Source organism: Mandrillus leucophaeus, unplaced genomic scaffold, assembly GCF_000951045.1.
Source record: "Mandrillus leucophaeus isolate KB7577 unplaced genomic scaffold, Mleu.le_1.0 Scaffold357, whole genome shotgun sequence".
Classification (NCBI taxonomy): domain Eukaryota; kingdom Metazoa; phylum Chordata; class Mammalia; order Primates; family Cercopithecidae; genus Mandrillus; species Mandrillus leucophaeus.
In genome coordinates, this window is record NW_012103776.1 from 795,395 (window position 1) to 810,245 (window position 14,851).

General features: G+C 37.1%; 1 protein-coding gene across 2 annotated transcripts in view; it reads left to right on the forward strand.

Moving 5' to 3' along the window:
- EZH2 (enhancer of zeste 2 polycomb repressive complex 2 subunit) overlaps positions 1 to 14,851 on the forward strand; it is a 75,690-nt gene that overhangs the window by 53,586 nt on the left and 7,253 nt on the right. Inside the window, exons 6-14 of one of the 2 annotated variants that reach the window (XM_011989549.1) lie at positions 250 to 390; positions 1,555 to 1,657; positions 2,187 to 2,350; positions 9,400 to 9,491; positions 10,976 to 11,216; positions 11,713 to 11,882; positions 12,320 to 12,414; positions 13,564 to 13,604; positions 14,074 to 14,199. In XM_011989549.1, coding sequence (XP_011844939.1) covers positions 250 to 390; positions 1,555 to 1,657; positions 2,187 to 2,350; positions 9,400 to 9,491; positions 10,976 to 11,216; positions 11,713 to 11,882; positions 12,320 to 12,414; positions 13,564 to 13,604; positions 14,074 to 14,199 — 1,173 coding nt within the window. The remainder of the gene's footprint in view (positions 1 to 249; positions 391 to 1,554; positions 1,658 to 2,186; positions 2,351 to 9,399; positions 9,492 to 10,975; positions 11,217 to 11,712; positions 11,883 to 12,319; positions 12,415 to 13,563; positions 13,605 to 14,073; positions 14,200 to 14,851) is intronic. The other variant, XM_011989550.1, reaches the window with a different exon arrangement.

The window sequence follows — 14,851 nt, forward strand, 5'->3', positions numbered from 1 at the left end:
CTACTAGAAACTTTTGGGGAGGGGCTATTCAACAGAAAGTAGCAGGTATTAAAGATAATTTTCCTTCCTAACTTTGCCTAACGCCAGTCTTGAAAATGATCTTATCTTTTCCTCCCCGCATTTCAATAATAATGTTTTAGTGCTAGTTACTAGGCTATCTATGCCTGTTTTGTCCAAGTAGAAAAAGGATACATAAACTTTTGACATTACTACTTCCCCTGTGTGTTTCTGACATTTGATGCATTTCAGAATGTGGGTTTATAAATGATGAAATTTTTGTGGAGTTGGTCAATGCCCTTGGTCAATATAATGATGATGATGATGATGATGATGGAGACGATCCTGAAGAAAGAGAAGAAAAACAGAAAGATCTGGAGGATCACCGAGATGGTATGCCTGGTTATTAGGATTCTGTGTAGCCATTACAGCTTTCTTTCAAAAACAGTAGAAAGAGTAGAAGTAGAGCTTAGTTTCTTCTTTCTCTTTTTCTTTGCTGAATGTCACACTGATAGCGGTATAATCAAAATTAGCATATTATGGCCAGGCAAGGTGGCTAACCCTGTAATCCTAGCATTTTGGGAGGCTAAGGTGGGCAGATTGCTTGAGCCCAGGAGTTCAAGACCAGCCTGGGCAACATAGTGAGACCCCATCTCTACTAAAAAGTAAAAACATGAGGCAGGGTGATTGCTTGAGCCCAGGAGGTGTGTAGGTTGCAATGAGCTGTGATTGTGCCACTTGACAATCTGGCTGGGTGACAGAGTGAGACCCTGCCTTAAAAAAGATAAAAGAAAAAAAGAAAAAAGCATATTACTTGCAACATTATCTTCACTTGAGTGTCTCTGTTTCCTTTGGCTAGCAAAGAACATAATTTTTTGTGTGCTTCTCTGGGCATCATTATAATATATAACTTATTGATATTCACTATGTACAAGTTGTGTACTAATCACTTCATGTGCACCAGCTCACTTAATCCTCATAACGGCTTCATGAGGTGGATGTTATTATCAGATCCATTTTCTGTTTGAGGGGATAGATTTAGAGAGGTTAAGTAACTTATAAGATTACACTATTGGGAAGAAACAGAGACAATAGCTGGTGTTCTCTACTTGGCAAAGCTCATGTTAAAGCAGCATAGAATAATTTGGCGAGTGAAATAGCAATTTCTTAAGAAGCATATTTGAAAAAGAGAAAATAACAAAAAGGTATCTTATTGATCATCTAGTTCTGCTCCTTCATTTTACAGATGGGTAAACAGACCCAAGAGGTAAAGTGATCACTCTTTGTCACAAAAATCAGTTAGTAGCAGAGCTGGGAGTGGAACCTAGGTTTTCTGCTTCCCAGTGTTCTTAAAGCTTTTCATATTTGAATTTTGTTTTTGACCGACTGGTATTCCACAGACACATGTAAAGTATGTGAGAAGTAAGTGAAACACAAAATTGAGATGATTTCTTAGAAAATCAACTTTGTTACAGAGACGTAGTTGGGTGGAGAAAATTAAAGATCGAAAACTTGTTTACTTCCATTCTTTTTTTCCTTTCATATTCTCCTGTTTAGATAAAGAAAGCCGCCCACCTCGGAAATTTCCTTCTGATAAAATTTTTGAAGCCATTTCCTCGATGTTTCCAGATAAGGGCACAGCAGAGGAACTAAAGGAAAAGTAAGATATGTTCCTTTGAGGCAATCTGCCCTGTGTGGTATGTAACTCTTGGTTTATTACAAATGGAATCAATGTAGTGGATGAGCCGCTACACTTTATTTACAATGTTTGCAAGATACTTGAAGCAACATATGTACCTGTGGTACTCTGCATTACAAAATATTTCCTGTAGATAGAATAAATAATTTATATCTACACATAAACACACATATGCACATAAAATTTACAGTGGTAGATTTACAGGAAAATTATCTGGATACTGATAGCAAAATTTGGTGTTTAGTTAAAACTGATATATCCTTTTCCATGATATATTTGAATCATATCAATGAATTTGATTCTTCGTAACACCATGCACAATATTTAGTTGGCTCTTTATCTAAATAAAGATTGTTGTAGGTTAGAGCCATTCCTATATGTTTTAGGCAAGATGAACATCAAAAGTAACACATGGAAACCTTTTAGAAACTGTTTTCAAAAAAGTGATTTTTGTTTCATGTTTACTTAAATTTTTCTTGGTTAATGTCAGATATAAAGAACTCACCGAACAGCAGCTCCCAGGCGCACTTCCTCCTGAATGTACCCCCAACATAGATGGACCAAACGCTAAATCTGTTCAGAGAGAGCAAAGCTTACACTCCTTTCATACGCTTTTCTGTAGGCGATGTTTTAAATATGACTGCTTCCTACATCGTAAGTGCAATTATTGTACGTTTTCATTTTCTATCTTTGTTGTGGAATTATGTTTTAAAACCAGCTTGGAGAGTGCTATCATTTATTACAACTAGAATTTATCAGTTAATCCTGTAGTTACTTTCAAAAGTCTTTAGATCTCAGTATTATTATTTTTACTTTGTTGCTTGAGGATTGCTCTGAAATCTTTTGTGTGTATTTCATTTGGACTACTATTTTCCACTAATACAGAATTCAGGTCAGTGATTTTTTTTTTTTTCCGTAAGTGCTAACTAAGCAGCTGTTTTATAATAAAACTATTATTATGAACTAACTGATAGCCCAGAGCAACATTGCTGATATTGATGAACAAATTGTGTTAAATAAGAAATTGGCCAAAAAAATGTTCAGGTAAGTGCTTGTCGATTTAGTGTAAATTTTTTTTGCCCTCTGGGTAAGTTGTTTTTTTTTTTTAAAAATACCTGCATTTGAATACAAGTAAAACGTAACATGTTCTTAGTGAAAATTTAAGTATGGTATATACAAAAATACTTTTTTCCCCTGGCATTTCTAGGGAATGTGGTTTCTTAGTAAATTTTCCTGGTAATTGAAACTTTTAAGCACAGTTTAAAAGCATCAACTACTTTTGAGGCACGTATTTTGAAAATGTATTTAATAGTTCCTAATTTTCCTAGAGTAGTTTGCTTATTATAGTTCGGTTTTTCCCATATTGTATTTTAGTATGTCTGTCTATGGTAACTTCTTTAGGGCCTTTGACCCATTGTAAAATCGTTTTCTCCTGTACTAAATGGCCCCACATTGCTTTGTCTTGAGTTCCTATGCCTACCATTGACAGATTTATTCCTCCTCATTCACCAATGATACGTCTTTTTAAGCTTGCCCAAGCTACTGTACCTCACCTCCTCCTAAGTTTTTGCTGTGCTTATTTTTCCTGCAACTGATAATGTGTTGAGTGATGTATACATTGGTCTGGAAATGTTAAGTTTTGTTTTTGTGTGTGACATATTAGTGGTTTAGGTATCTTAAAATAGAAGAACTTGAAGTAGATTTTTAGAATTATCATTATATCGTAACCTCCTTGCTCTTGTTCTCAACTTCTATTCTGGTTTAAATTGATTTGGTAGTTTTAAAAATTCGTAGTAAGTCGTCCATTTGTTGCTTCAGCCATTGGACAGTTAAGCCCTTGAAATAGTTGTCTTGAATTTCATTTTAATTCCCCTTTACACACCATCAATTTATGAATTACATCCAGTTTTTATTAAGAATATTGTAAATTGCATGCAGATATCACTATGCCTAAAGAATTGAGTAGAAGCACTATTTTGGAGTCGCTGAAAGGTCCTTCCAATTTTTTGTTTATAGATGTAGCATTTAGTAAAGATTTTTGCTGTAAAAATGAACCATAGAAGTAGGACACTACTTTTAAACATTACAAGAGTTTTTTTATTGTGCTATTCAGAGATGAGTAATTTTTTTTTTTTTAACTTGAACCTTGAACCTATTACGTATCTCATTATTCTAGCTGGGGAGAAGAGAGGAATATTTTACTTTATTAATAAAGTTGGCTTTCATGGGACTAACTGGCTGCCTCCTTGTAGCATTTGGTAGCCATGGGTCCAACTTTGCTAGGCCCACTTTTACTTCTTTTTACGGTAGAGCCAATGTCTTCATCATTCAATCCTAATGAGTTCCATAGGAACTTCATTGCTTTACATTAACTTTGACAAAATACCACACATGGTATATTTTTCTTAGGTAAAATAAGTTACTAAATCATTAAATACATACAATCGTGCATTATGGACGGAGATGCATTCTGAGAAATGTGTTGTTAGGTGATTTTGGCATTGTGTAAACAGAGTGTACTTACACAAACCTAGATGGTACAGCCCATGACACACCTAGGCCACACACCCTGCAGCATGTCACTCCTTGTACTGGATACTGGAGGCAGTTGTGACACAATGGCAAGTATTTGTATATTTAAATCATTAATAAACATAGAAAAGGTACAGTAAAAATACAATATTATGATCTCATGGTACCACTGTTGTATATACGGTCCATCATTGACTCAGATGTTATGCAGTACATAACTGTATTTATTTTTTTTTTTTTGAGATGAAGTCTCATTCTGTTGCTCAGGCTGGAGTGCAGTGGTGCGATTTCAGCTCACTGCAGCCTCCGCCTGCTGGATTCAAAGGATTCTCCTGTCTCAGCCTTCTGAGTAGCTGGGATTACAGGCGCCCGCCACCACGTCCAGTTAATTTTTGTATTTTTAGTAGAGATGGGGTTTCACCATGTTGGCCAGGCTGGTCTTGAACTCCTGACCTCAAGTGATCCACCTGCCCCGGCCTCCCAGAGCGTTGGGATTACAGGCGTGAGCTACTGTGCCTGGTCGATTGTATGTTAAATGTAGCGTTTTGTGCTTTAGTTTTCTGGTCTCTATCTTGGGGATATGATACTACTTCCTTTATAGAGCTGTTGTGAGGATTAGATGAATTAATATGTGGAAAATAGTTAAAATGATACCTGACTCTTGTTACCTGTTGTGATTTTTAAAATAGGTCATCATTCACATGGTTTACATTTCTAAAAAGTATTCATATGAAGATATGCTGGGCGCAGTGGCTCATCCTTTTAATCCCAGTGCTTTGGGAGGCAGAGGTGGAAGGATTGCTTGAGCCCAAAAGTTTGAGGCTACAGTGAGCTATGATCATGCCACTGTACTCCAGCTGGGTGACAGAGTGAGACCCCATCTCTTTAAAAAAAAAAAAAAAAAAAAGTATGAAAATGTGTACAATGAAGTCTCCCAATGATTTTCTGTTCCCCTTCCATCGAATTTTTACCTCACTCCTTCCACTTTTATTAGTAGTTAACCACTTTTATTAGTTCTCTTGTATTTTTTTTTTTTTACAGTTTCTTTGACAAGTATAAAGATACTCTTTTTTTCCTGACCATCTTATTTAAATGGTGCCATAGCATTCAGGCTTTTCCCTTTTTTGGGGATAAGGATAGGATTTAATATTGTAGCTATTAGCTTTATCTGTATAGCTGCATAGCCTGTGCTGTAGGAGGTTGCAGAACTTACTGGACTGGTCTCTAATGGTGACCATTTGGATTATTTTGAGCCTTATGCTGTAACAGTGCTACAGTGAATTATCTTGCAGATATCTGTACCCATTTCACACAAGTTTAAGTTTACCTGATAAACTCTATTTAGGTATCGCCAAATGACCTGTCATACAGGGATACAGCACCTTAAAACCCTACCAGCAAAGTCAGAGAGCCCTGCCCATAGAAAGTGTTACCAAACTAATTTTTAAAGTTGATTTTGTAAGTGAAAAATGGCTTTTAGTATTATTTTTAAGTTCTTGTTTTTCTTTATTTTTTAATCTCTGCTTCCCACAGGTGATAAGCATTGTTTTAATATCTGGGTTTTATTCCTTTGAATGAGGGTAGGATCTTCCTATATGTTGAAGAGTGAACTATTTTTATTCTTTGTTTTTTTTGTTTTTGTGAGACAGGGGTCTTGCTCTGTCGCCCATGCTGGAGTGCAATCTTGGCTCACTGCAACCTCTGCCTCCTGGGTTCAAGTGATTCTCCCGCGTCAGCCTTCTGAGTAGCTGGGATTACAGGCGCGCACCACCTCGCCTGGCTCATATTTGTATTTTTAGTAGAGACAGGGTTTCACCATGTTGGCCAGGCTGGTCTCAAACTCCTGACTTCAGGTAATAACCCACGTCAGCTGTGTGCTAGGATTACAGGTGTGAGCCACCGCACCTGGCCTATTTTTATTCTTGGTCTTATAGGTCTTTTGATAATCTTAGGAGCTTTTTATATAATCAGGAAATTAGGTGTTTTGAAATATGAGTTGCAATTTTTTTCAGGTTTATTTGATAAAAGTCCCATAAGCAAAGTTTAAACTTTTTTTTTTTTTTTTTTTTGGAGACAGAGTCTTGCTCTGTCACCCAGGCTGGAGTGCAATGGTGTGATCTTGGCTTATTGCAGCCTTTGCCTCCTGGGGTCAAGTGATTCTTGTGCCTCAGCCTCTGGAGTAGCTGGGACTACAGGCATGGGCTACCACACCCAGCTAATTTTTGAATTTTTAGTAGAGATGCGGTTTTGCCATGTTGGCCAGGCTGGTCTTGAACTCCTGACCTCAAGTGATCTACCCGCCTCAGCTTCTAAAAGTGCTGAGATTACAGGTGTGAGCCACTGCACCTGGTCAGTTTAAATATTTTTTAAAAAGTAGTTGAATTTATCAGTTAACTTTCCCATTCCAAGATTATAAAGGGTTTCTCACTTTTTCGAGTATGTTTTAGGCTTCATTTTTTTTAAACATATAAATCTTTGATCCATTTGGAATTTAATATAATATAGATTATAAATCTGATCCTCCTTCTCACTTCCAAAGTTGCCTAGTTGTTTCATTTACTGAAAAGTTCATCTTTCACTACCTTGAAATATTTCCTTCATTGCCTATTGCCATATGTATTTGGGTTTCTCAACATTGTGTTCCTTTAGTCTATTCATGAGGCGGTATTCAGACATCTCCTGGCAATTCTTGTTTTTGTATATAAATTTATTTATTTATAGACAGGGTCTTGCTCTGTCACCCAGGCTGGAGTGGTGCAGTGGCATAATCATGGCTCACTGCAGCCTTGACCTCCTGAGCTCAAGCTATTCTCCCATCTCAGCCTCCTGCGTAGCTGGGACTACAAGCATGCACCACCATTGCTGGCTAGTTTCCTTTTTCTTTTTTTCTTTTCTTTTTTAGAGATAGGGTCTCACTGTGTTGCCCAGGCTGGTCTTAAACTCCTGGCCTCAAGTGATCCTCCTACCTTGGGCTCCCAAAGTGCTGGGATTACAGGCATGAGCCACTGTACCCAGCCTATATACATTTCAAAATCTGTTTGTCTAGTTCTTTTTTTAAAAAATTAGCAGTATGTTTATTGGAATCCCATTAAATTTATAAATTACCTAACTTCTTTTTAAAATATAAGGGTTAAGTCTCACTAACCATACCATCACCTCTCTTTTTGTGTCCTTTAATTACCTCCCAAGTTTTCTTTATATAACTCTTGTACATTTTTTGTCGAGTATTTCTAGGTATTAAACTTATTGCTGTTGGGCCTTTTCCACATTTTGTCTTCTATTTTGTACCCTGCTACCTTACTGCATTGTCTTCGTGTTTATCAGTTTCTCAGTACATTCTTAGGAGTTTTCCAGCTGTGTAATTATACTGTCTGTAGTTATTAATGGTTTTGCCTTCTTTCCAATCTTTATAACTGAAGCTTCTTTCTCTTTTCTACATACTTTATTTATTTATTTTTTGGTGGGGCGGGGAGCGGGGAGGCTTTCTGATAAAAAAAAAACAAAAACAGAAAGCCTGCAAGACAAACTGTAAAAGAGCTGTAACTGTCTTTTCTACCTACTTCAGCTTGTATTTTCAGTACAGTTTAAAATATAGTAGTGCTGGTAGATAGAGATAAATGTTCTGTCTCTTCTGAATGAGTTTTAGAAAATTATTCTTTACATCCAAGTTGAATAAAGTTTATGTGTTTTCTAATGGTGGTTTTATTTTTGTTAATATTCTTGTTTTCTCTGTATTTCATTGTCACTTTTTTTTTAAGAAGTGGTTTACATATTTTAAATTATGTATTTTTTTTCTTCAGAGAACAAGCTACAATGTTAGATTAACTCATAAAGAGAAAAATAGTTGTATTAGCGTGCCTAAGCGAACGTAATCCAGCACCAGATTAGTATTGGGTGTTAGGCTTTCTGGAGCCTAATTGCTCACACACTGCAACAGAATCTAAGCCTTGAATTTTTCTTCTTCTTTTTTTTTTTTGAGACAGAATCTCGCTGCCCAGGCTGGAGTGCAGGGGCCGGATCTCAGCTCACTGCAAGCTCCGCCTTCTGGGTTTACGCCATTCTCCTGCCTCAGCCTCCCAAGTAGCTGGGACTACAGGCGCCTGCCACCTCGCCCGGCTAGGTTTTTTTTTTTTTTTATTTTTTCATAGAGACGGAGTTTCACCGTATTAGCCAGGATGATCTCGATCTCCTGACCTCGTGATCCGCCCGTCTTGGCCTCCCAAAGTGCTGGGATTACAGGCTTGAGCCACCGCACCTGGCCAATTTTTCTTCTTTAAAAACACAACTTTGCCCTTTTTTTTCCCCTTCCCTTTCTCATCAGTCTTTATGGCTTTTTACAGATATTTAAAAGATGATTTGTTTTGTGGGAATGTCACTTGTTTTTCTCCAGATTAATTTTCATTTTGTGTAATTTTGAATAGTCCATTTCCAGCATTTCTCTTTTGTATATGAGGAAGCAAGTTTTTGCAAGAAATTCTCTGAAGTTTGCACTGCTGTCAGTGTTCACACTGTTTTCATATAGCAGTGTATCCGCATTTGAATCTTTCTGTTACGTTATTTTGGAATTTTAGGTTTCAAACAGTGTATCTAAAATCTGTTTTTTGACATCGTAATTTTCTGTGGCAAGACACTGTAAGCTCTCACCAGGTTCTTGGATTGGGTATGATTCACAGGAATTGAATGTTAGTAATCTGGGGTTGTCCTCTTTACCATTAAAAACGAGTTTTTACAACTGGTGACAAGCTGATTGCTGACCTTTCTTTAGAAATCAAGAAACTGTATGTCAGAATTAAAAATAGGAAATCTGATTTAATTGTAGCGGGAGTATCAGCTGCTTAAACAGAGATAGTAAGATTCAATTTAAGTAAATGTCTATAACCATAGTTATGTGCATCAGTGTTACTTGCAAGGAGAAAAATGAGAAATTATGAATCATTCCAGAATTTACTGTTTTTCCTTCCTGCTTAATGGTTGGAGGAGGAGGAATGGAAAATACATTGTGATCGTTCAGTAAGAGCTTGCAGGAAAGTTATATAAAGTAATGTAAACCATATATTAGCAAGATTATAATCCATTAATTGACTTTTCCAGTGGAACTGGAAAAGTGGAACTGGAAAAGTGAAAAAGTGTTTTATAGTTATATTAGATTCTTTGTTTCATTTATTTTGCAGCTTTTCATGCAACACCCAACACTTATAAGCGGAAGAACACAGAAACAGCTTTAGACAACAAACCTTGTGGACCACAGTGTTACCAGCATTTGGTAAGACTTAGTGCCTTATTATTGCAGAGGGTACTTGAGAGGACTTAATTTTGCACTTTGGTGGAGGTGATCAAGTCAGCGTTAATGTTGTCTGCACCCGTGCTGTTATGGGCCATATGATAGACAGAGCTTTCTCACCCGTGCTGTTTCTTCCATAGCTCATGTACTGCACATTTTAGTCTTTCATTAATGTGGTATTATTCTTTTTAAAATCTGTGTTATCTCTTCAGCAACATTTCAAGGCCTTTAGGATCAAGGACTCTTATGCCTTCCACAAAGTCTATGAGAGTTGCGAGGCACAGATAGTCCACTTAGAAAGCAGGCATGCAGTAACCATACGCAGTAGACCCTAAGCCCCTCTCATAGCCATATCCCTCTGCTTGAGTTTTAGATGCACTGTCATTTCAGCTATCTGATAGGTTCCACAGATTTTTTTTTTTTTAAATGATGGAGAAAAGGTAAGGGGTTAGGAAAATATGAGGTAGAAAAGTTGTTTTTTACGGGTACTCTCTTATTTTTACCATTTCCCCTCTTTGAACCAAGCCACTCCTACCTAGGAACTAAATGGGTATATATTGCCTGTTGGATTTTGGACAGAAGATTCATTGAATGGCACCTGCAGAAGGTATCCTATTTTTAAGCAATTTGGTTTTTGTAGAATGAAGTATAAAACTGTTGGCTGCTGTCAAACTTCTCCCTTCTATTTCCACTAAAAAAAAAATGGAATTCTTGAGCACTTGTTTTATAATAATCTTTACAAGGCAGAATTTTGTTTGGCTCATCTAAAATGTTTCTGTGGTCTCTATAAACCATGCTCTTACCATTGTTTTATACTTTGAGACTGGATTATTGTACTTCATAATGCAAGATGTAACCCTCAGAGTCTTATTCTGAAGTTCCTTTCATGTCTTCCTGTGGCTGTGTATCTTTCACAGGAAAAAAAAAATGTTGGATGTTTTAATAGTAAGACAGGAAGTGACAAAGTCAAGCATGTTTGTGTTTTGTGTTCTTGTATACTTTAAATATTAACACAAAGAGGTATGCATTATCTTAAACTCTGCATAGGTAGTCTGACTCCGTGCACATTAGGTATATGATTCTTTTGTAAAGATTCACTTTTAAATAGACTATGTCCATAGAGATAATTACCTTTATTACATGAAGTATATTTCATACTTTATCTTCTTATATTTTAACTTAATTATAACCAGTTAATATATTTTACAAATTCACAATATAGAACTGTCTTGCCTGATTTTTGTACCATTCTAGGAATATATAGAACCCATATTTCTCTTTCTGAAATTTTCAGACTATCAAAAGCATATCAAAAACAAGTATATTAGACATGCAAATGATTATTTGTGATAAATGGATAATGTGATAAATTTTTTGACTAACCTGGCTTATATAGTATTTTTTTTCTCTTCCATCAAAATGAGTTTTAGAACTTTGCCCTCATGTTGACATTTTTCATTTCGTAGGAGGGAGCAAAGGAGTTCGCTGCTGCTCTCACTGCTGAGCGGATAAAGACCCCACCAAAACGCCCAGGAGGCCGCAGAAGAGGACGGCTTCCCAATAACAGTAGCAGGCCCAGCACCCCCACCATTAATGTGCTGGAATCAAAGGATACAGACAGTGATAGGGAAGCAGGGACTGAAACGGGGGGAGAGAACAATGATAAAGAAGAAGAAGAGAAGAAAGACGAAACTTCGAGCTCCTCTGGTAAGACACGTCTAATAACTGGGATTTACTCTTCTGTGAAAGTTCATATTGTGAGGATTAAGGATGTATAATGTATTGAATAATTTTCTTAGTTGGTTAGTTTCAGTATAAAGACTAGAGTCTTAAGACCAGCATTATCTCAAGAATGTGTAGCTGCGTTGCTTGTGTTTCCTGCCTCCACCCCTACCCTGGCTTGTGGTGTTTGCCCTGCTTGTTTGTTTGAAAGTTGATGATGCAGTTTATTCTCATTCTTTGTGCCATTTTCCTTTTTTGATCTTAGGTAGGGAATGATGAAATTCAGATCATTTGGTTTAATATTCTTGATGTTCTATGAATAGTTTTGTTAGAAAATGTGAACTACTGATGAATTAGTATTTTACCAATTGGATTTTAGTTGTCCTTATCTTTTTGCTTTTTTCTTAAGCACACCCTGAATTTTACTTCTTAATATTATTTCCAATAATTTCTTGACCAGTGCTTACATTTGGTTTTGTAGAAGCAAATTCTCGGTGTCAAACACCAATAAAGATGAAGCCAAATATTGAACCTCCTGAGAATGTGGAGTGGAGTGGTGCTGAAGCCTCAATGTTTAGAGTCCTCATTGGCACTTACTATGACAATTTCTGTGCCATTGCTAGGTTAATTGGGACCAAAACATGTAGACAGGTAAGATATCCGATAAAAATGTTGTTAAAAGAGCTTCAAATATAGAGATAAAAATGTACTCATTGTCCAAACAAAGAAAATTCTTGGTTATTACTAAGCTCCTATTCATCTCCTAAAAATAATTTTTTTTCTTCCCAAGAGGGAATTGAATGAAAATTATTCTCCAGGTATGTTACAGAGTTTCCCCACTGTAGACTTTTAAGGTTAGATAGTAGATTTTAAAAGCTAGTAAGAATTTAAATTTAGCATCACAGGTCTTGACCAGAATATAATTACAGCTACCCCCAATGTGAGGGTAGGGACAGCGATGTCTGTTATATCCCCAGCATCTAGCAGTGTCACAGAAGAGACAGACATTTTTCTGGTATGCATGAGTATAAGAATGGTTTGCCTAAATAAGACTGTCCTCATGGCTCTGTGACTGTGCCTCTTGTCAGGTGTATGAGTTTAGAGTCAAAGAATCTAGCATCATAGCTCCAGCTCCTGCTGAGGATGTGGACACTCCTCCAAGGAAAAAGAAGAGGAAACACCGGTGAGTCTGCCATGAAGCTGCTTAGAGAAGTCAACACAGATAGACACTGCAGGCAAGGCCCTTCCTATGGGCCGTTGTTGGTTTCTACTTAGTCTATTTTAAAAAAACCTTAAACTGCCATCAAAAACAGAACTATGGAATCTTATTTCCACTGAGAATTGCTAGTATTTTTCTATAAGAATACAGCAGCCTTCAGTATATTTGGTATGTTAAGAGTCATAAAAATTACAGTTACCAGACGGAATTTGGGTTAAGAAAAACATATTTAGTAGCTTTTTCAGTAAAGGCTATAAACAATTACTTTAACATCATGAAATGTTCTGTGTTTCTGATGTGAGCTCTGGCCCAGTTTTTAGAAGTATCTTTTACTCCAGGAGCTTGAATTTCTAAGTTGTGTGGTATTGCATTCGATACTCCTAATGGGTACCCTACTATAATATAAGCCTGTTGTGAATGTTACTGTCACCTTAGCAAATGTTTTCAGGGTGATTTGATTTGTAAATGTAGAGCCAGAAAAATTTACAAATGGACTATCTGCCCTAATCTCCCCATACCTCCACCTCACATGTTTAAAAATGAGAAACGTAAGGGTGCAGTTAGATTATGCTTCAAAAATTGTGTACAGGCTCATGTTACATTTTGTTACCTTAACATTTTGTTACTTTAACAAAAATAAGTGTAGGGCCAACCCAATTTAGAATTTTTTAAAAGTCAAGGTTTTTTTTTCCCATAGGAATTTAGGCTTTAGGAGATGCTTCTTAAATTTTGGTTGAATTATTTCTGACCATGTAGTTCACTTGATTGGTTTATGATGCCTGAAATTAGAGGAAGTGATCAGTGTCATCCACATCAGAATAAATCAACAGGCAGACACACCAGCTGCTTTGTGCAGCATTGGGAGCTCAGGAGTTCTGACCAGGAGTCATGGATGAACACAGGAAATGACGTCTTGCCACACCTGGGGCAGCCTGAGCCATCAAGCTGTTTGAGTTGCTTCAAACTGATGGCAAATATAAACTGGGCAGGGCATGACTCTTGGCTTTAACGCACTGCTGTATTCATGGCACGGATAGATCCAGTTAAGCAGCTCTCTGTTGGATTTGTAGCGTCCTGCAGAAGTTTGGTTTCATTTTCTTTGTGTTTTTGCAGGTTGTGGGCTGCACACTGCCGAAAGATACAGCTGAAAAAGGGTTAGCATCTTTCCATTCCCCTCATTATTAGCTTAACAATGTCCGCTTTGTTTTCATTTGTTTTAGAATAGTAACTGGATTAGAGCTTGGGTTATTCTAATGCAATTGCCTTCTCTACATTAAACCAATTCGAATGGAGAATGTCTGTTGATGAATCCCCAGTCAATTCTCTTCTGTAAAGTGGAGGCTGACTGGAAGGTATGAGTCCAAGTCGGTTGAAGGAGAAGTGCTTTGGGATGGGACTTTGATGTAGCCACGCCGTATCTAGATGGAACTCACAAGCACCTGGGGGTGGGAGAGTATTTTTGCCATTGTTTTGGAAACCGCAATATGTGTAACGTTATGCATTCAGTAAAGGCAGGCCAGCTACCCTCCACAGGTAGTAGGGAAGAATGTACTCGTGTTAATTGTGTATGATCGTTTCCATCTCCCTGGATTCATTGGCCTGCATGATGTTATCTTTACTCAGACGGCTCCTCTAACCATGTTTACAACTATCAACCCTGTGATCATCCACGGCAGCCTTGTGACAGTTCGTGCCCTTGTGTGATAGCACAAAATTTTTGTGAAAAGTTTTGTCAATGTAGTTCAGAGTGTAAGTATTTGTTGCTTTGATGCAATTGCATGAGAACTAAATAGGCCTTTGGTTAGCAATTTAAAAAATCAAAAATAAGAACACGGGAGCACTCCCTTGTTTACTTGACGAAACTCATGGATTTGACAAGTATTTATTGAGCCCCATACCTGGCCCTGTGCCACTGGCTGGTCAGTCGCCTGGGTGTTGTGTGTCTATGTGTGTGAGGCAGGCAAAGGTGTATTAAAGGAACCCGAATTTTATTTTTTTTCTTCTTTGATCATTTAAATTAAGTTGTATTAAAGTCGGCACAGATTGTAAGAGGAATCTAGAAGGAGCTACTCAGATAATTTTTGGACACCAGAAATTGTCAGAGTTAGGAGGGTTTTAGTCTTCAGAATAAAGGAATGTAGCATAAACGTAGTGGATTTTTATAATTGTTTAATGAGACTGCACATGAAGCTTGAGTACTAAGGGAGTGTTTAGAACTAGGGGCTGTGAGAATGGTCAAGGACCATGGATATTGTTTCTTCACACTTACTTTATTCACACTTACTTTAAATATATACACTGTTTAACAAATGAAAAATGGAAAAACTCAGTGGTGGTCTTTTTCATACAAACAGCTTTAACTTCGCTGTTAATACTTCCATTTCCTTGTCTGTATAGTAGG